A 25,554-nucleotide genomic window follows, 5' to 3' on the forward strand; every position below is an offset into this window, starting at 1 on the left:
GGTTGCAGCGTAACTTGTACATCACATGACTGGTTTCACAGGTAGCCCTGCCTTTGATGGGATAGGTGATGTTTGTGACTGGGCTGGAGTAGGTGGTGGTGGGAGGATGTATGGGACAGGCCTTGCATCTAGGTCTATTACAGGGGTATGAGCCATGAGGTAAGGGGTTGGGAGCAGGGGTTGTGTAGGGTGGACAAGTATACTGTGTAGGTTCGGGGGCCAGCGGAATACCACTGTGGGCAGGTCATTTCTTGTTTCAAGGCACAACGAGAGGTAGTCCACGAAGGCTTTGACTGCTAAAAATCAGGTATCAATGTTACAAAACAATGTGGTTATTCACAAAGTTGTGGTAGCTGCTCTGTTGCCATATTAAAAATATGTTTCGTTGTTTCTTTTAAATGACCTTATTTTCTTACACAGTTGCTGCTACTATATATAAATTTATTATTCTTGATTTGTTCTATACTGTCTGTAAGAATCATATACAGAATCATATTTTACCGGATCTACAGGTTAATAACTAATGATAAGAATATAATTGTGTGAGTGGGCTATTGTTCAGGAGAAAGCAAACTACGTCTACTGTTTGGTTCAAATTATAATTAGAAGAGGCATAGGATATTACCAAGACTGGTTCAGGATCACTGAGAAATACTATAGATGGGCATGAAATAGAAAGTCCATAGACACATACTTTTTTAAATCTATAGAGATATATACAATTTTCTTCTTCATTTGTTAGTAATGCAGTGCAAGTAATTCATCAATGTCAACACTAAACAGCTATGGTCATTAACCAAGTATAAAGTGAAATTAAATGACTATAACCAAGCAGTAACAGTGCAGTGCTTTAGATAGAAATCACCTCCATGAACTAATAAAATTTTTATTAGAAACAAATCATTATCAGCTTGTATATACAAATACTTAGGTTGTGAAGGAATACACAATATCAACTCATCAAGACTGCACGACAGTGTTCTGGGAAAACAATGACAACTTATGGACTGCAATCTAGTTGTTGAACTTTGACTAGTATGCATCCTAAACTACTGCTGTTCATAGAATAAGTAGCATAGGAAAGGACAAAAACAGAATTTCCGTAACAGCAACATGTGCTAGAGGTATATGTGTACTGTCATATGCAAGCAAAGAAGTAGGCCTATACAATGTAGTAAAACTAATGATATGATTGAATGCATAGTAAAAATAGTTATATTATAAAGTAAGTTGTAATTACTTACAAAGACTGGTAAGCTGGAGAAACTGAAGTTCTGATAAAGCGAAATCTGGGACAATTGCTCAAACTCATCATTACTATATCTCTCTTCTTCTAAATTTCTTTGTTTATTGCTTCTGAATGATTCTCTGAGTTTCTGAAGTTTTCTTAGGCTGAGGCTAGATTTGTAGCTTTGTCCTCTCAGTGCAAATTCATTGTGTATATCACCATTTTCCAAAGTGTTTTCATAAGCATCTGCTACAGAAAATGAATAATCATCGTTTGTGAGTATCTCATGATTTTCTGCAGGCATATTTTCATAATAATGTTCCTCTGAATCTATGCATTCATTATCACTTGACATTTCAACAGTTCCTCCACTGTAAGTATATTGTCTGCAGTTAGATGTTTCTGACATATTTTCATAATCATGAGACATTGAATCTTCACACATTTCTGAATCATTTTCAGAATTATCATCATATTCCTGGAGAACAGCTTCTTCACCATTAAAAGAATCCACAGTTAAATCATTGATTGCTTCACAAATTTCATGAGGATTTATGAAAGTTGTTTCAATAACTGCTGCTCTAATGACAGGCATGTTTATTGCTTGCACCAAGTCAAACGTATCACAATCAAAATCAGTTTCAAGATATTTTTTTTTAATACCATATTTACTGTTGCAATCTCTGTCTTTAATAAGGATAATATTTAGTGCCTGAATCAGTTTAAATGAGTCAGATTCCCCAGTTTCAGACCCACTGCCAGTGTCATTAGAGATCACTGGAGTTTGCTGTTGTACTGTGGTTTTGACATCACACTGTTCTTCACTATCATGTGAGCTAATGGCTATTATACTGCTCTCTTTAGTTTGTGTGGCTACAGATTTCTGTTGCTCATGATTACTGCCTGTTTCATCTTCTTCATTTCTATTTATGGCTAGCTGCAGATCTTCATTGTGATGCTTGGAAAGTTCAAGCACACAATCCGACAAATGATATGTGCTAAGAAAACTCATATTTGAAACTTCTCTAAAACCTTTTTTTATGTGTCCCACTCTTTCAGTGCTTTGGTCGAAATTTTCTTGTTTTTTGTATACTTCACTATATCGTGGATAGAGCTGAGAGGTATCTAAGAAATCTCCAAAAATTTTTACATGCCTATGATTATCTGCATGAGTTTGTAACATGGTGTGAGCACACTGTCTGTTTGTTATAACATGTTGATTTTCATATTGGCTTAACGTTGCACTTCTATTTGACAGAGAAGTAAATATATTTACTCTAGATTTTTCAGACATTCCAGGGTTACTCAAATTTTTCACATTTAATTGTATATCACCAGAGATCTTGAATGGTGTGGATAGTTCCTTAAGCCTGAAGTTGTTCCTGGAATTATTTGAGGTAAAGTTACCATTGTGGAAACTTTTTGTTGGAGTTTTAGGCACAGCAATGGTGCTGCTATTTTCAGAATACCCTTGAGTATCACGTTCACTCATACGGGGATGTTCCTGTGTAACAGAGTTTGCATCAGGTGCTACAGATTCCTGTGGTGGCTCTTGCAGATTTCTGGAACAAAAAAATGACATTTTTGTTATTCGAAGTAGTGCTTCAACAATGACACAGTGAAAACATGTTGTTAATCTGGTTATTTGTTCTACACATTATGGACACTGCCACAATGTATAATGTTTTTTACATTTAAGTTGGTGCTGTAGTCCTACTGTTTTTATGGTCTTTGTATGCCGGAAGTATAATAATTACTTACTTTACTTTACATATGGCGAGGGCCTTATCAACCATATGCCTGCTCCATGAGCCTCTTCCATTTCCGCGTGTCCAATGCACTGTTTGTCCAGTTGCTGTTGCTGTTCATCCTAGTTGTGTCCTCCTGAATGTTATCCCACCATATGATTCTGGGTCTCCCTCCTCCTCTCGTTCCATTTATTGTTCTGCTGAATGCCATTCTAGGTAGTCTGTTCTGTCATTCTTGCTATATAGTCTGTCCAATTCAACCTTCAACGATGCTAAGGTGTTTGTACAGACCTCTTAATTCTTCATTTCTTCTTATTCTCCATTCCATGTTATTTTCGTAGTATACAAGTCCAAAAGTTTTCCTTAGCACTTTTCTTATGAATATTAACAGTTTTTCTTCATCTTTCTTTCTAAATATTAATGTTTCACATCCATATAACATCACAGGTATAATAGTTGATTGATATAAGCGGATTTTGAAGTTACTGCTAAGCGATATTTTTCTTAGAATTTTGATGAAACTAAAAAGTGTCTTGTTTGCTGTTGATAAACGGGCACCTTTTCTATAACTGTTCTGTTGCTATTACTAAAAAGACTTCTTAGGTGGTCAACAGTCTTGAAATTGAATCCATCTACAGTCAGAGGTGCATCTTTTCTGGTTTTCTTACTTATGGGCAGGTTTTCTGTCTTTTATTCATTAACATGTAATCCTATTTCCTCAGCAATTTTGTGGTAATTTTGCATCATTCTGATTAATTCTCTTTTGGAACTACTTATTAGTGCTACATCATCTGCATAGACAAGTCTTGTAATGTTCACATCCTGTATCTGGATCCCTTGTGGACTGGCTTTAGAAAATTCTCTATCGATCTTCTCTAGGACAAGGTTAAATAAAATAGGTGAAATGGCATCCCCTTGTCTCAGTCCAGTGTACACCTTAAAATCTTCAGTTTCTCCTACTGGTGTCTTTATGTGACATAAAGTTTCATCTATACACATTTTAACTAATCTGATTAATTTTGACGGTATTTTAAATTCCTTCATTATATTTAGAAGTGTCTGTTGGTGTATGCTATCATATTTAAAATCTACATATAATATGTGGACATCTACATTGAATTCCCATACCTTCTCAGTTACTTGTCTTAGGGTGAATAAATGATCCAATGTGGATCTGTTTCTGCGGAAACTGCATTGGTAGTCCCCAATCAGTTCTTCTGTTATTGGTATCAGCCTGTTTAATAGGCAGCTCGATAAGATTTTGTAGGTGACATCCAGTAAGACAATTCCTCTGTAGAAGTGGATCATTCTTCTTAAATACGGGGCACACAATTGCAGTTTTCCAATCTGCAGGAATGTTTTTTGTCTCCCAAATTGTTTCTATTAACGCCTGTATTTCTAATTCCAGTTGTGGGCCTCCATTCTTTAATAACTCAGCATCTTGTCCTCACCACAAGCCTTGTTATTCTTTAATTTCTTTATTGCTTGCTGTATTTCATTTACTGATGGGGTAGTAACTGTATCAGCTTTATCAATTGTATCAGGTTCTTCCAATTTAAAGTAAGAGTGTGGGTCATTGCAGTTGAGAAATTGTGAAAAGTATGTGTTCCATCTTTTTTGTATGTCACTTTTGTTGGTCAATATTCTCCCATACTGATCCTTTACAAACTGTCCCCTTTTATTGAATTTACCAAAGGATTTTTTTATATTTTGATACATCTGCCTTGTCCTGTGATGTTGGAAATCATCCTCTGCTTCTCTGATCATATTGTTGTAGTATTCCTTTTTCTCTTGTCTTGCATTGCATCCTAATATTTTATAAAAACTGCATGACAAATAATATGACTAGGAGACCACAATAACAGCAGTGAAGGTGTAAGTTCTTTACATGTTCCTTAAGTGATTGATTGAGCGTAACATGTTGTGTGTCAGTGGTGACCAATTTTGTATCATAGCAAAATTATTGATTGGAAAGGAGTATCAGTAGTCAGTTGCCTAAACCTGTCAATGACTAACTTGCAACAACATAAAAATGTTTCTGAATAAATATGTTAACTTATGTTCAATTTATTTATTCCACAGAAATATGTGTATTGTGAATATGATTATATGAGATCCGTAACTAACCAGTTTCTTCTAAAACAATTAGACTCAGTTACTTGCCAACAACGAGGACACTGAAATGAGTAACATAGTATGTTATGTATATTTTTGTTGACTGATAGCCTACACAACAATACTTTGAAGTATATCCTCATTAAGGTGTAAAGCCATTAGATGTGGTCAGTGTAAAATCAACATGATGGAGTAGTTAGCGCATAGGATTTTGTGAGATTATGTGTTTTGTGACTGGTAGTGTCATAAGGTTCATTTATTTGAAATTTTAGTGAACACAAAACTTTGTTCTCAGTCTGTAATTTCACTGAATTTGATTACCTGGTAAATATAAGTTGTACTCATATTTGGTCAGGATCTATGAAAGTATATCATAAGTACAACACTTCATACACATTACGAAAATTTTAATTTCGAAATGGCTTAATGCCAAAATCAAACAAACATCAATAAATTCATGTTTATTAATAAACACAGTCAAATATTTGACTGTCAAATCTGAAATGCAAAGTTTTTAAAAATGTCAGATTAAAGCTACCAGCCAACATAGTCACAGATGGAATGTTCAAAACTTTTTTCAGCTGTGAAGATGATTCAGATTGCAGATATTCAAAGACAGTATTCTAATGACAAGCAAAATTTCAAAACAGAAGTTCTTAATGTTAGGAGACAAAGCCACAGAGATGTAATAACATTATCAGTGAATGTAAGGCTCACTTCCTGGAAGCTCAGTAACAGATACCATAAACCACCTGTAGATGTGAAACAGTAAGCTGTGAATAACACATGAAGGTCAACTAATACAATGTTCAAGACAATGTGCAATATTTCCAAGATATATGCAGTTCCCTCAACTAGCACCAAACTCTCAGGCACATATCTGCATTATTATTTATTATTAAGTCCTTTAACTCCTTATGTGGAGCATAGGGCTCCAACAAAGGATTGTCATCTTGTTCTGTCTCCTGCTAGTATTTTCACTTTCTCCCAGCCTATTCCTTGCTGTTGGCCTTCTGCTTCAGCTAAAAATCCTGCCACTGCCATGCCTCTATATATTGGAACTAGCTTGCTTTACAGTACAGCACTTTGACACCCTCAACAGAAATGCAGACCGCCACACACATGACACCAGAAACAAAACACAGTTACAAATTATAGCCCACAACACAAAATTATATGCGGATGGGGTTAAATGTATGGGCATTAAAATATATAACCACCTCCCAACAGACATAAAAACAAGCAAAAACCCAAAAATAATGAGAATTAAATTAAAGGAATTGCTACTAAATCACTGTTTCTAGTCCGTACATGAATTTCTTGAAACAAAATTTTAATTACTTGCAATAAACTGTTTATTCAGTTGTAGATGTTTCTACTTAGTAAGATAATTTAATTATTGTATCTTATCTATAGTCTGTCTGTATCTCATATATGTATTGTACTATGTGAACTATGCGCCACAGTATTTTAATTACTCGTTATAAGCTGTATATTCACTTGTAGATATTTCTACTTAGTAAGATAATTTAATTATTGTTTGTTACTCACATTCTGTCTGTATCTCTTATATGTATTCTGCTATGTGCAGTACGCACCACTGTCATATCTCATCACACACCACCTTTTTTATATTTTGTCTATATATTCTATATGTATTCCGCTATGTGAGCTATGTGCCACTACTGTCATTTCTCATCATATACCATCATAACATAATTTCTCAAATTGAATTGTCCTATATCATGATGTGCTTTGCTGTACAAATCGTATGATCTACAGGACCAATAATAAATCAAATCAAATATCCACATCATTTTGGGCCTGCCTAGTCTCCGTCGTTCTTGCGAGATCCAATAAGGTGCTTCTTTCACGATATGTTCATTTGGTCTCCTAAGTGTATGTCCTAATCATCTTCATTTCCTGCTTCTTATTTGCAGCTCAGTTGGCTTCTGGTCAGTTCTCTCCCAGAGTATTTGGTTTGGCCATCATACCGAAAGGATGTTCCTCAGACATCTGTTACTGAATGTCCTCAGCTTATAGATTAGCTGGTTGTCACTTTCCATGTCTCACATTCATATAGAAGTGCAGATTTTACATTACTTTCAAATAACTGCAAGTTGGTCTTCATTGTTATTTCCTTCAATCGTCAGGTAGAGTGGAGGTTTGCAAAAGCACCTTTGGCTTTGCTGATGTGGCTGTTAATGTCCTCTGTAGCCCCACCACATAGTGCAATCATGTTTCCATGGTAGCAAAACCTACCCACCCTTTCGATTAACTGGCTACCAAGTTTAAGCTCTGCGGTGTTGCTATCATTTAGCCACATGTCTTTTGTTTTTTGGGCATTAATTTTCAAACCGACTTTCTTCATTACACCTTTCAGATCTTTTAGTTTCTCTTTCATGTTGTTGAGGCTGGGGGCTAGACGACAAAGGTCATCTGCAAAATCTAGGTCTCCTAGATGTGTCCCATTGCTCCATTTATTCCCTTCACATTATCCATTGTTTGCATCATTACAAGATTCAGATTAAATAGTATCGATGAGAGCATGCACCCTTACTTAACTCCTGCTTTCACTGCTATTAGATCTGAAAGCAGGGATTGATGTTAAAGCTGGCACATATTTTCATACATACATTTGACAAGAGCAATTATTTTCTTATGAATTCCAAAAGTTTGCAGTGAGTTCCATATTTTTGTTCTAATTATACTGTCAAAGGCCTTTTCAGAGTTTACAAACAGCATGTAAAGCAGTGACCGTATTCTCAAGTTGTTTATCTGATCAATGCAGGAGTGAGCTTCCCTGAATCCTGGTTGTTCTCTTCTTATTTTCTTGTGTACATGTGTTTTTATCCTATTTAGGATTATTCATGAGAGGATCTTGCTTGAGACTGACAGCAGCGTGACGTCTCTCCAATTGACACAAACCGATAGGTCTCCTTTCTTGGGGAGCTTGATGAGCATGGCTCTGTTGCAATCATTTGCTACTTTTTCATTCATACATATGGCTGTTAGGAGTGGACTAGCATAGTGAGACAGAAAGATGAGTAAGTCACTCATCAGTTTCAAAGTAAACACAACACAAAATTGTATGGGCATCATTGTGCACATGTAGAAAACTATCTTCACATACCTTTTACCAGAAGATAAATATGGATTTCCATTTTCATCATCCATTAATTTGTCAGAAAGACATTTATTTTCTTGAAATACTCTGTCAGCATACAACTTGCACTTTTTTATCAGTTCTTTGTTGAAACCGTATGCTGTAGAATGCATTGCTGTTATTTTTGAAACTAGCTTGCAACACTCTTCTTCCACCTGTAATACAAGACGTATTTTCAGCTTAATTCAAGAGATTTAAGATTTATGTTATGTATTTCATATGAAAGGTTTCCTTCATTATTATGAGTTTCAATGTTTATGCAAGCAATATTATATTATGCTCAAAAGATACTTCTGTTTGTAACATTTATTAAAATGAGTACACATTCACACTAGAATAAGATCATTAATACAGTGTATATGACATTTTATGTATACATATTGATTATGATGTTTCTTGCTTGCAGAGATAGTTAACTAAAACATTATTGGTAGCAATAAAAAGGCCTTATATCTAAAGCCTGGTTGATATTAGAATTTTTTCTGGCACATAACGTTGGCTTTACCTCTAAAATGGTTTTGTTTATGTGAAAAATAAGCAATGTTTTCCTTTAGTTCAGACTCTATATTAAGCTGTAGGTGACCTCCTAAAACTAACCAAAGTAAAGCAAGAAAGAAGTACATCCAACAAGTTCATGGCAGCTAATTCCAATAAAAAACACAAACATGAGAGTGAGGGGGAGGGGGGAGGAGAAGAAGGAAGAAAAGAAAAACGAGTAATTATAACTACTAACTCCAGTTTATGAATAAGTTTCTAACGGGTATAGACTGAAATATCTGTTATTGAGCTGAATTTTCATTAATATTTATCTCCAGAACTTTGATTGATGACAAATGCCAGTGCAAATACTGATGATGACAGACAAGGATAGTGTAGGCAGTCTGTTTAGTAGACCTTTTGAAATTTCTAAGTGTATTGCCAATGAAACACAGTCTCCATTTTACATTCCTCACAACATTATCTGTGTAATTGTTGCAATTTTAGTTGTTTGTAATTGTAATTCCTAGGTACTTAGCTGAATTGAGAGCATTTAGATTTGAGTTATTTCTATTGAAACTGAAATTTTATGGATTCCTTTTAGTACTCATGTGGATGCTCTCACACTTTTTATTGTTGAGCCTCGATTCCCAATTTTCACACCATACAGAAATCTTATCTAAATCATTTTGCATTTGGTTTTGATCTTCTGGTTGGTTGCTTGGAAGATTTGGGAGAGGGAATAAAACAGTGGGGGTCATCTTTCCTTTCAAAGGAACCATCCCGGCATTTGCCTGAAGCGCTTTAGGGAAATCACAGAAAACCTAAATCAGGATGGCCAGATGCGGGTTTCAACTGTTGTCCTCCTGAATGCATGTCCAGTGTGCTAATTGCTGTGCCACCTTGCTCTGTTTTTGATCTACTGATGGCTTTGCTAGATGGTAAACGACAGCAGCATCTGCCAATAACTTTCTCTTAAATTGTTTACATAGATTAGAAACAGCTGAGGGCCTCTAACACTTCCTTCGCAAATGCCAGCTATCACTTCTGTTATACTCTATGACTTTTCATCAGTTCTTACGAACTACAGTCACATAGTTTTGAAAATTGTAACTAAGTTCCCATACTCACAGTAACTTCTCTGCCAGAGGGCAGTGGAGTGGTGGCAGTAATAGTCTCAGTATAGTAGCTGTCTTTTTAAAAAGTTGTGTAGCACAAATCCTTGTCTAAAACACAACAGAGCTCATTTTCTTTATTTTTATCTATTTTTTCCATTCTAATTTTGGTAGAGCAATGGATTGTTGTGTGCGGATGTAGGAGGAGCTGCACTTTGAGAACAAGATGCTGTTGGCCACAGTCATCCATATGTAGGCTGCCACTTTGAGGTGCAATAGTGGTAGGGAAACAAGTGAGTTTTATAGGACATCTGAAGTTCGCACATGGGCTCTGCTGCTGGGGCTCTTTCCAGCAGGAAATCCGCACTCTCCACAGGGTAAGTGTTAGGTTATAATCTGTTTGCAACACTTGAGGTGGATTGAGGACAGGGTATCCCACCTCTTCCATTCACCCTACATGTGGACAGATGGCAGGTCCTTCAACATCATCTGAGCAGGCATATGGGGGAATGGGTTTACTACGAATTGGGGGCTCCAATGTTCACTGCATTATGGTGTCCCTTAAGGAAATATCATCCAGTACTGGACAGAAGTCCAATGTGCACTTTATCACTTTATATTTCTGCTGGGTTACAGGGGGTGGGGGGCAGCTATTGAGCATACAGTGTGCAACCATCTGTAATTTTTGACTCATGCCAGCACCAATGACACCTGTTGCTGGGTTCTGAGGCCATCCTCATTTCATACTGGTAGCTGGTAGAAGTGATGAAGACAGATGGCCTCGCTTTTGGGGCACAAGCAGAGCATACAAATTTTCAGCATCAAGCCAGTATTGACTGGCATCCATGGGTCTGGAGATGAACAGAGGATCGCAACCAGAGCTCCATCGATTCTATATGGGCTGTGGATTTCTGTACCTGCTCTAGAAAGTATACAAGGGTCATTCAATAATTAAAGAGGCAAACTGGTCTGAAGAAAAAAATGTTTATTTTTACAAAACCAAAATATTTCTACTTTTCAACGTAATCCACCTGAACATTTATGAACTTGTTCCACTGTGCTACAGAACTATTTATCTTGATGTGTGAACCAATATCTAACAAACTTTTTCATGCCCTCATTGTTCTGGAACCTCTTCCCATGTAATGCCTCCTTCAGTGCACCAAATGGAAATCATGAGGTGCTAAATCAGGACTGTAAGGAGGCTGAGACAGTACTTCCCAGCCCATTTTGTCGATGGTTTCATGGGCTACTTGAGCAATATGAGGACGTGCATAGTCTTGCCGGAGAATCACACCTCTCTCCTGAGATCCACGACATTCCTCTCTCAGGCTGGCTTCAGCTTGTTTAAAAGCAAATCTGAGTAGTATTGGTTGTTCATTGTACACTGCTCTGCGAGATAATCACAAAAAGCTGGACCTTCAGCATCCCAAAACACTGTCAACATGACTTTTCCTGCTGATGCTTGGGTTTTGAATTTTTTCTTGACAGGTGAGTTGGTGTGCTTCCACTCCATGCTTTGTCTTTTTGATTCTGGCTCATGATAATGCACCCAAGTTTCATCACAAGTTAAAATTTTGTTGAGGAAGTGCTCACTTTCTGTTTCATAACGTTCTTTTAGCTTCATGCACACTCTCAACCTTGTTTCTTTGGAAGCCACGTCAACTCCTTTGGGATCAACTTGTACATGTTTTGCGGTACTTCAGCTTGTTACAGATAATGTTATGAACTGTACCAGTACTAACTTGAACCTTATCAACTATCATTTTCACAGTCACACGGCGGCTGGCACGAAGAAGTCATCAATTCGACTTTAAAGTGGGGGAGTTGAAACTACAACTGGTCGGCAAGAATGATGTTTGGCAGTCACTGGGTCACTCCCATTTTTGAACTGCTCTACCCACTTGAAAAATTTGCACGATTCATACAACCTTCATGATAAACTTTAGACATTGCAGAGTATATATTCACTGGTTTCTTGCCTTCACCAATTAAAAAAAGAATAACAGAACACTGGTCAAATAATGTGGACTTTTCAAGTGGACTCACGATCTTGAAACGTATTTTTGAGATTACAAACAAAACAGTGTTGATACATCAGCTGATCAGGGCTCATCTCAATGATGCCAACTTAAAGCCATAAAAGTACCAAACTTGCCCTACTAATAGTTTTTTCCACCAGACCAATTTGTCTCTTTTAATTACTGAATGACCCTCGTAAAATTTTGGTAGTCTCCTTGATACCGGTACATCAGGAGTGCGCCACACAGAGCTAGCAGCTACTCGGGTTGAGTACAGTATTTGTTGAGTGCATATACCGTTTCTCTTTCAGGCTAGGTGATAGTTTGGAGCATGGAGGTAAGAATAGAGGGAGACGCCGTGACGTCACAGCTGCGAAGATATGTGAAGCCGAGGGTAGCCATCTCAATCCGACCAAAACATTGCTGCTGTAAGCTTGTGTGCATAGGCTTGTCACTCGCTTTTGGAAGGATTTTGCGCTATTATGGTGACTTGTGTGGTGTTCAGATGTACGAATCGTTCTGATTGTGATGCAAAATTGAAGGAAATAACATTTCATGTGTAAGTTGTCTCGTTAAGTGTGATTTTACAACTTCATTGTGAATGAACGTGTGCTACACCGGTACTTGTACTATAGCGTGTTTTTCTCCTGTATGATTTTAGGTTTCCTAAAAATGAAAGTCGGAAAGCTCTGTGGGAGAATGCCGTGAGGAGGAAGAATTGGCGTGCGTCTAAATGGAGCACTATATGTTCTCAGCATTTCCGAGAAGAGGACATAGACCGAACTTCCCTTTCAACAGTAAGGCTCCGAGAAAATGCCGTACCATCAGTTTTCCCATCACACCCAAAACATTTGCAAAAGGTATGTTAATTAAAAGAATTAAATTCTTAGTTTTCAAGTTCACGTTTCAGTATAATACGTACGTATCGTCGATAATCGAAGTGTTGAGTAACTCACTTTGTCTTCATCATGTACCAAATTAAAAGCTAACACTACATTAACTGGCGTAAAGTATAGGCCTAAACAGGACACTGTGTAGATTTGCCATTCTATGTACCGTATTTCAGTAAATATTGGTGGTAATGAACAGTGTTTCTCAGTAGTGTAACGTAATTGAAATGTCCCAGTATGTATTACAAACAAGATGTATTTATGGAGCTATGGAGGGAGGGTATAGCTAACTTAGTTTTCAGTTTCTATTATTTAGTTTGTGATACACGTTTATTACTGAATTAACAAAATTGTATCGTTTACATTGAAGACTAGCTATTCGTAATATTACATTAAAAACTATTTTTAATCAGAAGAAACGCTGAATTTCGCCTTTACGAGGTTTTATTTTAAACAAAATCTTTGAAACAAGCAATCTGATGACGTTACATGCGTATATGGTGCAATTAGCGACTGTAATACATGCAGCGCTATAGCACATTGGCAATGTTTTGGTCAGAGTGTCATGGCAGCGAGCCACGCCGCCATGGCTTCAAAACGTAGTATGGCTGGAATACGTAGCGCCATCTCCCCTTATTCTTACCTCCATGGTTTGGAGGTTCTCTGACGCAAGCTCACTAGTCGATACACAGAGAGCGTAAATCGCATCACATATAAAGACAGTTTCACTGTAGAGATTTAACAGTAAATTGTCAAAGCATTTGTAATGAAGTCCCTGAATTTACCGCCCTCCAGGAATTATACCTGGAACTGAGAGACGAATGAAATCTGAGGTAAAATTCTTCCAAACATTTAAGGAGGCATGGAACACATAACGGAAACACTGGTTAGACGTCTCAAGGAGAGGGAATGTTCATTAAAACTGATGAAAATACATACATAAAAAAAGTTTTGCATCAGCTCGGTTCTGCTAAGGTGTTCAGCTTGACTGGGTTGCCTTCAAACACGTCTCCGATGATTGTCTGTTTGAAGGCACATGCAACCTGTACAGAAAATTGGAACAGAGATCAACATAAACATCAATTCCGCCCTTTTTATTGCTCATGAGAACCACACATTGCATATTGTACCACCAAACAGCAAGACCTTCAGAAGTGGTGGTCCAGATTGCTGTACACACCAGTGTCTCTAATACCCAGTAGCACGCCCTCTCGCACTCATGCATGCCTGTATTCATCATGGCGTACTATCCACAAGGTCATCAAGGAACTGTTGGTCCAGATTGTCCCACTCCTCAATGGCGATTTGGTGTAGATCCCTCAGGTTAGTTGGTGGGTCACGTCGTCCATAAACAGCCCTTTTCAATCTAATGCATGTTAGACACGGTTCATGTCTGGAGAACATGCTGGCCACTCTAGTCGAGTGATGTTGTCATCCTGAAGGAAGTCATTCACAAGATGTACACGATGGGGACGCGAATCATCATCCATGAAGACCAATGCCTTACCAATATGCTGCCGATATGGTTGCACTATTGGTTGGAGGATGGCATTCACGTATCATACAGTTGCTACGGCACCTTCCATGATCACCAGCGGCGTACGTCGGCCCCACATAATGCCACCCCAAAACAGCAGGGAACCTTCACCTTGCTGCACTCGCTGGACAGTGTGTCTAAGGTGTTCAGCTTGACTGGGTTGCCTTCAAACACGTCTCCGATGAATGTCTGTTTGAAGGCACATGCAACCTCATTGGTGAAGAGAACTTGATGCCAATCCTGAGTGGTCCATTGGCATGTTGTTGATCTGTACCACGCTGCAAGGAGTCGTGGTTGCAAAGATGGACCTCGTCATGGATGTTGGGAGTGAAGTTGCTCATCATGCAGCCTATTGCACATGACGTCCTGTGGCTGTACGAAAAGCATTATTCAACATGGTGGCGTTGCTGTCAGTGTTCCTTCGAGCCATAATCCATAGGTAGTGGTCATCATTGCAGTAGTAGCCCTTGGGCAGCCTGAGCGAGGCATGTCATCGACAGTTCCTAACTGTCTGTATCCCGTCCATGTCCGAACAACATCGCTTCGGTTCACTCCGAAACACCTGGACACTTCCCTTGTTGAGAGCCCTTCCTGGCACAAAGTAACAATGCGGAAGCGATCGAACCGTGGTATGGTTGGACTCCCTCCTGGTGGAATGACTGGAACTGATCGGCTGTCCGATCCCCTCCGTCTAATAGGCGCTGCTCTTGCATGGTTGTTTACATCTTTGGGCAGATTTAATGACATCTCTGAACAGTCAAAGGGATTTTTTCTGATACAATATCCACAGTCAACGTCTATCTTCAGGGGTTCTGGGAATTGGGGTGATGCAAAACTTTTTTTGATGTGTGTATTATTTACATCAAGGTCGAAATTGAGCCTGACTGCGTAGTGATCTAGATGCGAGTAATCGGCTTAGGTGAACACATTTTATTCATCAGATGTTTTTGCCAGCCACCATAATCTGCCATAAGAATTGTAGAAGCATTCAAAGAAAGTCAACACTCAGTAGTGCGGAAGTTCCCCAATTATGCACTATTGGTTGGTGGTGACTTTAACCTACAAATATAGATTGGGACAGCTATGGACAAAATCTTGTGAAGTAGTTCTGAACACATTTGTCGAAAACTGTCTTGAGCAGCTAGTTCGACAATCCACATGCAATGGAAATGTTTTAGACCTTGGAGCTACAAACAGACCTGAGCTTATCGACAGTGTCAGTACAGAGGTAGGGATTAGTTATCATGAGGTCATGATAGTGCAGATGGTAACTTAATAAATCCATCAAGAAGGCTAGGAGGGTTTCTATGCTGGGCAGCGCAGGCAAACAGTTGTTAGCATCCTAATCAGACAATGAATTGACATCATTTAGTTCCAATATTATGGACGTAGAGAAATTATGAGCAACAAAATTTAAAATGAAAGCAAATCTGGAAAAGTGTGTGCCAAGTAACTGTTTTGAGGAGGGAAGACATCGAAAAAGCTTCTGTCTACAAATCAACACGGACTTAGCAAGCTTTGCTTGAGCAAATTTCAGCATGCCCTTTCCTCACACAACACTGTGCGAATCACTGATGAAGAGGAACAGGCAGTTTCTTTATTCCTAGTTTTCTGCGTTTGACACAGTGGCCCACCACGGACTGTCTAAACATATGGAGTAGGCTCTTAGATTTGCGAATGGCTGGAAACATTTCTACGAGTAAGCAATAGAACCTAGGCGTTGTCCCCGACTGCCAAAATTCATCAGATGCGGGGATATTGTTAGGAAGGCCCTACGTAAGTGTGATAGGATCAATCTTGTTCCCCATATACATAAACGACCAGATGGATATGATCAGCAGCAATCTGCAACTGTTTGCTAATGACGCTATAATGTATGCTAAAGTTATCATTGAGTGATTGTAGGGGGATAAAAGATGAATTGGATAGAATTTTTATTTGGTGTGATGAATGACATCTTCCTTTGAATATTGAAAAATATAATTAATGAAGATGAGTAGGAAAAACAATCCTCTGATGTTCGAATACAGTGTAAGTGATGTGCTACTTGACACAGTCATGCCTATTAAATATCTAAGCATAACTTGCAAAGCAACATGAAATGGAAAGAGCATGTAAGGTCGGTTGTAGGGGAGGCGAATGATTGACTTCAGTTAATTGGGAGAATTCTAGGAAAGTATAGCTCATCTATAAAGCAGACCATGTAAAGAATATTGGTAAGACCCAACCTTGAGTACTGCTCAAGTGTTTGGGATTCCCATCATATCGGATTAAAGGAAGAAATTGAAGCAGTTCAGGAGCATTCTGCTAGATTTGGTACTGGTAGGTTCAGTCAAGATGCGAGTATTATGGAAATGCTCGGTGAACTCTAATGGCAATCCCTTGAGGGAAGAAGGCGTTCTTTTCGCAAAACACTATTGACAAAATTTAGAGAAAAGGCATTTGGAGCTGACTGCAGAACAATTCTACTGATGCCAAAGTAGACTTCGTGTAAGGGCCGCGAAGAGAAGATAAGAGAAATTAAGTCTCGTATGGTGACATAGAGAGAGTCGTATTTCCTACACTCCATTTGTGTGTGGAACATGAATAGCAGTGGTACAAGGAACCCCTCGTCCATGCAACGTATGGTGGCTTGCAGAGTATGGACATGTAGAAGTATCATACAAGCTACAGTTACAATGATATCTCAGTACATATACTCCGTTGTATGTTTTATTGATAAAAACCACCCTCTCTTCAAAACCAATAGCGAATATCATGTTCACAACACAAGGTTAAAAGAGGACTTTCATAGTAACCAGTCAAACTGTAGCCTTGCACAGAAAGGAGTAAATTATACAGGCATCAAAATTTACAATGCTCTACCCAGTGTCATCGAAAGTCTTTCTCCTGAAACACCAAAGTTCAAAAGCAAACTGAAAGGATACCTAATGCAAAAGCCATTCTATTCAATTAGTGAATTTTTGAGTGCAATTTTTTATTATACAACTGAGTTAGCCTTTCAATGTAAGCATAAATGTAAACTACTTGTTACTGTAGTGTTATATTGTTTCTCCAATACTTTACTTTGTTACTTTGAATTTGTACACATGTGTTAATTCTGATGTATGCGACATGCTTTTATTTCTTCTAGTGTTCCATGCTGTTAGTATAAGTCTTGTCATGAATTAACCATATTGTGTGCTGCTGTATTGTTAACGTTGTAAAAATACTGACTCATTCCATAGCCTCGCAATTCCATTGCTATCATGATCAACGTAACTCGCAATAAAATAAATAATAAATAAACATATCCTGTCTCTTTCAGTTCCATTTTCATTGCAAAGCCTTAATGTCTTTCAGTCCACTTTGTTTTCTAGTCCATTTATATTCCTCTCCTAGTAATTGCCATCAAGCATTTCTCCACTGGTCACTTAGCAACTTTCAGTTACAGACTTGTTTCGACTTTCAGACAGAATTTTTCATTGCCATAAGTGAAAAGTGGTAAATCACACTGAATTCACCTTCCATTTCAGGGACATCAGAGTCTTTCTTTTAGCGACTACTTGGATTGCCAAAAACGCTTCATATCATGGTTACCCTTCTAGTCATCAGTTTTGCTGCTCACCCAATCGTTCTCTTCAGCTGTCCTAAATACATGAACGCAATGACTTCTGTGACTTTATTATTTATTTATACTATTTTCTTCCCAATACTTTAATTGCACATAATTTAATGTTAGTGCATGAGTGTGCAATAAAGTTACGTACTAAGTAGTCACTGTATCCACAATTTATATGGGAAATATTTCTTGTCATTGAAATATCCATAGCTGTGACCCTCACTTGATGCCTTGGTGAGGAGATTCGAAACTGATTTTTTTTTCTTTTTTGAAAATTACAGAGGCAATACCACAATCGCCAGAGATTGAGGTTAAAGTGGAGCAGACCATGTCTCCAAATACGCCGCAACTTGCAGCCACCAACATACACCGAGGTGACGAAAGTCATGGTATAGCGAAATGCACAAATACAGAAGCCTGTAGTATCGCGTACACAAGGCATAAAAGGGCAGTGCACTGCTGGAGCTAACATTTGTACTCAGGTGATTCATGTCTTCGGCGTGATTGTGGCTGCACGACGGAAGTAACGGACTTTGAACGCAGAATGATAGTTGGAGATAGAAGCATGGGACAGTCCATTTCGGAAATCGTTAAGGATTTCAATATTCAGAGATCCACAGTGTCAAGAATGTGCCGAGAATCCCTCATTTCAGGCATCACCTCTCACAGTGGACAACGCTGTGGCCAATGTCCTTCATGCAACGACCGAGAGAGCACCAGCGTTCGCGTAGAGTTGTCAGTGCTAAGAGAGAAGCAACACTGCGTGAAATAACCGCAGAAATCAATGTGGGACGTACGACGAACGTATCCTTTAGGACAGTGAAACGAACTTGGGCGTTAATGGGCTATGGCAGCAGACGACTGACGCGAGTACCTTCGGTAACAGCACGACATCGCCTGCATCTCGTCTCCTGAGTTCTTTAGCATATTAGTTGGATCCTAGACGACTGGAAAACCATGGTCTGGTCGAATGAGTTCCGATTTTGTGGTAAGATGTGACGGTAGGGTTCGCAGACACTACAAAGCCATGGACTGGAGTTATCAATAAGGAACTGTGCAAGTTGGTGGTGGCTTCGTAATGGTGTGGACTGTGTTTTCATGGAATGGACTGGGTCCTCTGGTCTAATTGAACCTATCACTGACTGGAAATGGCTATGATCAGTTACTGGGAGACCATTTGCAGCCGCTCAGTGGTGGAATTTTTATGGATGACAATGCGCTGTCACTGGGACATAATTGTGGTTTGAAGAACATTCTGGACAATTCGAAGGAATGATTTGGTCACCAAGATCGCCTGACATGAATTCCATCGATGGGACATAATCGAGAGGTCAGTTAGTCGACAAAATCCTGCACTGACAACACTTTCGCAACAACAGACGGCTCAATATTTCTGCAGGGAATTTCCAACGACTTGTTGAGTCCAAGCAACGTCAAACGGCTGCACTACGCCGAGCAACAGGAGGTCATATACGATATTAATCTCACGACCCGTTTTGGTCATGTCTAACTTACGCCGTTCTGATCTAATGGCCCACTAATTTGGTTCACACGCATAAGTGCACCTTTCAACAATATGGAGAGTGCACCAGTGATGATAAGTGCGTAATCGCGACTGCACATTTAGAAAGTGCAGCGATAATGTCGCTATACATTGTCGCCAGAGCCTCGGTTGCACAGAGCTTTTAACGCCGAGCAACTAGGCATCGGATCCCCATCTCAAAAACTGCGAGTTTTACGTGCTTAAGCTGGCCTTGATCTGCTGCCTGAACACTCAACTATGCTTGATAAGTTACCAGTTGGTATTTGCCCAATTGTGGTAAGGTAACACATCAAGACGTATCGTAGCAGGCGTTAGCAAGGAAGGCTGGCAGAGTTTCGATGTGTCTGAAGCGCCAGTAGGCGATAAAATGACGTCACGGAACGAGTGTTTAGCAGCAAGCGCCGCCATCAGTATCAAAGCGTATGACGAGTCTAGATGCGTCAATGCACGAGCGGAGAGTGGAACAGTTATAAGACCAAATGGCGCGTCTGAACTTGAAGCTATCAGCACAGCAATGTACATTCCGACGCCACTCTGAGCGAACTCCTGAGCATCGGGCAGAACGCCAGAAAGATGACTTGTGGAGATTTGAAACGACTGCCGACCAACGGTGCTGGTGGAGTCTGCACAGAATACCGTGGCCAGTAGATGCGCTATCGGCTGAGCATGAGTGGGGAGAGCAATAGTGAAAGGTGTAGGGGAAATGCCGAGCGATGGAGGGGAAGTGCCATGCTACATTGAAGCCCACACCCACATTTTTGCAGATATTAAGTGGAGCTCACTCATGCCCACACGTGCATGGTGACGATTCAAATAGATCTCTTGTCACGTCTGCTTTGGTTAGTATCTAAAACAAAAATTCCGCTGAATATGCAGGGATTTATTGGTTTAAATGGCTCTGAAGACTATGGGACTTAACATCTGAGGTTATCAGTTCCCTAGAACTTAGAACTACTTCAACCTAACTAACCTAAGGACATCACACACATCCATGCCTGACGCAAGATTCGAACCTGCGACCGTAGCAGTCGCGCGGTTCCGGACTGAAGCGCCTAGAACCGCTCGGCCACCGCGGCCAGCGCAGGGATTTATTATCACTTGAGTTGTTAACCCGTTGTAACTTTCAGAGGAGCGCCACGAGTGGCGAATTTTGAGTAAAACCTACACATTTCTCTTGTTGATATGTTAAAATTTGCTTTTTTTGCCGAAACACAGTAGAGTTTACACTGTGCCACTTCACTAACATGTTGTGCAGACGCAATTGCGAAAGCATTCTGGAACAGTGATTTATTAAGTTGATTAAGTGAGGAACTGAGGAAATGTAACGTCAGTAGTTTATGATAAAGCGCATTCTCAGTACAAAACAAAAGTTTAATGTCTCCAGTTTTGTTGTTCCCTAACCCAGAGCGTTTCTCGTTTCACCGGCTATCGATGATTACTAAAAATTACATTACGAGTATTCGGCATGAGTTTTCGACTATATCGGGAACGAATTGCGATCGAAAATTTTTAGGCTCTCGTTCAGCTCATCACGAGGTCTAAATTAACTCACCTTCTTCAACTGCGTCAGAGTGCGGCAACAATGGTATTGATCAAGTTGTTTGAGCGTTGATTCTTTCTTTATTTCTTCCAGCACACAGCACAGTAAACCAATGTGAAACACAGGCAGTAAATCTCTCTCAATTTTAAATATTTCGCTCATTTTCACTTCAGAAACTTGTGGCCGACTTCTGCAAAAGTAAAACAAAATATAATGAAGTAAACAGTGGCCAGCAAATTGAGGTTTGAAAAGCATGTTGATATCTAAGCAAGAAAATAAGTTATGTTTATGTCACTGTACGAGATATTTCTTGCGTGGCGAGCAGCATACTGTTACTACAAATCGATGAAGTTTATCTTCTATCTAAGAGTCCTATGAGAATGCCTTACCTAATTATTGTCTTTCAATAAGTGCCTCTGTAAGACACCAGGTCACGAGAAACGCTCGCCGGTGAAGTTTGCGGAAACCAGAGGGAACCTATTTGTAACGAGTTACCCTGCTGCGAGCGCAGATACAAACACAGCTTTCGCTAAGACACGAGGCTGGAGTGCAAAATGTGAACAGTCATGCACGCAGAAATGTATGTTTATACACTATCCTCCGTAAGTTTGGAAACACCATGTTGCGTATGGCAGCAATATGGGAGTGATAGTTGTGAGATATCGGTTGGAAGTCAGAATAGTATGCTCAAATAACGGTGAATAATGACACGGAATTGTACAGATAATTATTGTACATTTTGGTACATATTCGTATTGCTCAGTTTTATGTGAAACGACTTTACCTGTTCAAGGAGTTCTACTAAATGCGCAAGGTGGCACCAGTAGACGGTGCGACTGTGTAAAGATAAGGTGGTAGTTCCGTTTGTATGAAGGTAGGACATGCCGTGAAAGTAATCGAAAATGGCCCCAAAGTGCCAGATTCTTATGATTCACGGGTAAAGATAATCATTTTGCACCAAGAAGGCAACAGTGTCCGACAAATACGAAAGAAATTGAAGATTTCCATCAACAGAGTTGTCAGGACCTCACCGGTATTGAGATACAAGTTCTTACAGTATGATCACCGTCCTCACTCAGGAGCACCCAAGAAGATGTCAGAACGCCAGGAAAAGTGTTTGGTAGTGACTAGTAATCCTAAAAGATTCAAAACTGTCCGCTAACTGAAACGCGAATTGGCTATCGAACTATGCACAACTGGGGATACACAGTGAGTGAGTCAACAGTGACACCGCAGCTAAAAAAAACAACCTCCAGGATTATACAGGCTGATTCACGAATATATGCAAATATTTTAATATGTTATTCTACAAGTAAAACTAAAAATAAAAGTTCATATAAACATAGGTCTGCAAATGTTTAGTTGCTGCTAATAAAAGATTTTGCCTGAAATTTAGCAACTTCGCTAATATGAAGCCATCGCAAAACTGTACGAGGTTACAATAAAGCACGACTTCCATTTATTTTCTTGTTATTGGTGCAGAGAATCTAATAAAACATGTCCCAGACCTGTATCTGCAGTAGTTTCCCAGAAAATCCAGAGAAGCAAAGATTATTATACAAGTAAATGTGTTTCCTTTCCATTATGAATGTAGAAACGTTTTTGTCATTGTTGGCAATCGTTAGTGAGTTGTTTTAGTCGTTTCCTAACCTTGAAACGAGTTAGTTTTCTGTATTGTTAAGTGAAAGAACATAATTACAACAGTGTACTTAAGTGAAACCACATAGTAACTGTTGCAGTTTGTAGATTATTTATGAAATAGGAATGCCTTTCAAATTTACGACAGAGAAATACGCCGAAATGGTGTTTATTTATGGCAAATGTATTGTGAAATTGTATGTACACTGTACAACTTCCTTAGCACTGAGCTTTGTTTTTTCCGGTTTAAGATGAATTCGTCTGTGCTATGGTATTAACAAAAGCAGATCATCTGACACGTTCATACAGTTTCAGTTAACGTTATTACCATCATTTTTTTCAAAATTAAATTCTCTACAACTTCTGTTAAAAATTTTGTGCAATTGTCTGGAATTTAAAAAACAGATTGGGCCAAGTAGTTAATAAATTAAGACTTTTACGGAATTACTTCTTTGCTTCTCTGGATATTCTGGAAAATTACTGCAAATACACGTCTGGGACATGTTGTATTAGATTCATCAGATGAACAACAACAAAATACATGGAAATCGTGCTTTACTTTAACCTCGTACAGTTTTGCAATGGCTTCATATTAGAGAAGTTGCTAAATTTCAGGCAAAATCTTTTATTAGCCGTAACTCAGAAACTAAAAATTTGCGGACCTATATCTATATGAACTTTTTTCTTTAGTTTTACTTGTAGAATAACGTATTAAAATATTTGTATATCTTCGTGAATCACCCTGTATAGCATCAAAGAAACTGCTGTTGCGCCCTGTTAACAAGAGGAAAAGGTTTCAGTGGGCTACATCACGTTAACAGTGGACGGCAGGGGATTGGGAAAAAGTATTATTCACTGACAGATCCAGGTTCTAAATATCTGGAAGTAAACGCCGTCAATTCATACGCCGTTTACTCCAGGAACGCCTGAAACCTCAGTTCATAATTCCAACTGTGAAAAATGGAGCGGGTTCTGTGATGGTATGGGGGATCATTTGGAGGAAATAAAGTCAGATTAGGTGAAAGAAGTTGGAAAAATGAACCGAAAGGATTATTATGCCATTCTCCAGCGACTTGTCAGGACTGGTTTGTGGCTGATTGGGAAACAACAACAAGACAACAACCCGAAACATACATTACGCTTGTTTCAGAACTATACAGAGTCTTTGGAGGTTCAGAAAATCTTGAAAACCTTGGAATGACATGCCCGGCACCCTTATTGCAACCCAGTAGAGCAACTATGGGATGAGTTGGATGGGAGGATCCGAAAACGGGGAATCGTGAGTGGGACACACTTGTGGGAGGACCTGCAGCAAGAAAGGACACTAAATTCCAACTAAAACCCTTGGCAAAACTGACCCATCGCATGCCGAGTTATGCAAAGCATTGTTTAAAGCAAAGGCTGGTTATTTTGAGGAATCTGAAATTCAATAGTTGCGTTTAATCATGTATTGTTTGAGCTTAATAAACATTTAGAAAACAATAAAATGCAATTTTATAACGTATTTCCATTCCATTGTCTATAACCGCTTGGTGTTTCCAAACTTATGGAAGGTAGTGTACATTGCTGGCCATGTAAATAGCAGCAGACTGTAGGCGACATGTAATGAATCTGAAAGTGGCAAGACTGGATATGCAAATGTTTTAACATTTCAGTGCGAGTGCACAAAGTAGACATGAGTAACGACATCTACAGTTTGTGTACAAGGAAAGATTATTCAAGGAGACCACACAGCAATCGGATTTTTGTATTTTTTATATTTATGGTATGTGAAGTTAAGAAGTCAAATATCAATATCCCAAGCAGTTCTAGGCAACACTGAAAAATTCTCGAAAGAGTCGACTTTGAACTTCCCCAAGCGCCTTTAATATTCCAAAAGAAAAAAAAGTACAGATCATTAATACAGTAATTTTTCAGTAAGCATTATATTTGTTTATAAAATTATTGTTGCTGTAATTACTATGCAAACTTATCATTATCGATGAAAAATAGATATCACGTTTCAATAGGGTTCCATGCACAATAATATCCGTTTGCGATGAGAGAATTCAATAGCAGTTGTAAGACTGGCGTTAATAACTGTAAAACAACTTATCCGGTTTGTCTCCTTTTTCTAATTCGCTATAAGAAATTAAATCAAACTCATTGGAACACTTTATTTATGCAAAGACTGGCAGCCACATAAAGAGTTACTACTTCTTTCACAACGTAGATTTACACATGAACAATGGGCGTAACGATGCAGAAATTCGATTAAAGAAAAACAAACAAAAATTTGTTCAGACCGTACAGTATAAACGAGCAAAACAGCGGGTCCTAAGCTAGTTAGTGTTATACAGGGTGTTCGGAAATACCCGTTACAGACCTCTAGAACTTGTAGAGGGGGTGAGTATATAATATCCTGAATAGGAACCCATGTCCGGAAACATACCGTTTCCATTCTAAGATGTTTAACTCATCCACTTCTGCTTGAGGAGTTACATTAGGCGTAACGCAGTATAGTAATCAAGTAACAATTCGAGGGGAAACGTAACGGAATATCCATTTATCACTTAAGCACATTTTTTTGTTGTGGTGTGCGTACTGTAAGACCTTCGGTACACACACCATCAGATTATTTGACTTGTCGCTCTAACGAAGTAGGCGAGTGTCAGCAATATGTCTCTTGGTCTTATCGTGGCGTGTTTATCTTCTGCCGTTAGGTCAGACGATAGAAATGCCACTTGCACGCTTAGAGTAGCAGATTGACGGTGACCAACTTTAAACAGAACTTGATTAATTTTCACACACATTTATTAAAATAATAAAAAGCATAGATATTACGTAACTTGATTCTGGATGCTGTTTACAATTGACAATCTGAAGTTCTTTTTGGTCTTGGTACGTTAATCTTATTCTCACATATCTCTGATACTTGACAAGGTGTCTATACATT

The 25,554-nt window shown here is 38.9% G+C and overlaps 1 protein-coding gene across 1 annotated transcript in view; it reads right to left on the bottom strand.

The window, feature by feature from the left end:
• The window catches only part of LOC126473298 (uncharacterized), a 220,765-nt gene that overhangs the window by 64,335 nt on the left and 130,876 nt on the right, over positions 1-25,554 (bottom strand). The window contains exons 5-7 of the mRNA XM_050100268.1: positions 20,994-21,171; positions 8,225-8,412; positions 1,245-2,790 (exon numbers count right to left, since the gene is read on the bottom strand). Of these exons, the coding sequence (XP_049956225.1) occupies positions 1,245-2,790; positions 8,225-8,412; positions 20,994-21,171 (1,912 nt within the window). The remainder of the gene's footprint in view (positions 1-1,244; positions 2,791-8,224; positions 8,413-20,993; positions 21,172-25,554) is intronic.

Source organism: Schistocerca serialis, chromosome 4 (assembly GCF_023864345.2).
Source record: "Schistocerca serialis cubense isolate TAMUIC-IGC-003099 chromosome 4, iqSchSeri2.2, whole genome shotgun sequence".
Classification (NCBI taxonomy): Eukaryota; Metazoa; Arthropoda; class Insecta; order Orthoptera; family Acrididae; genus Schistocerca; species Schistocerca serialis.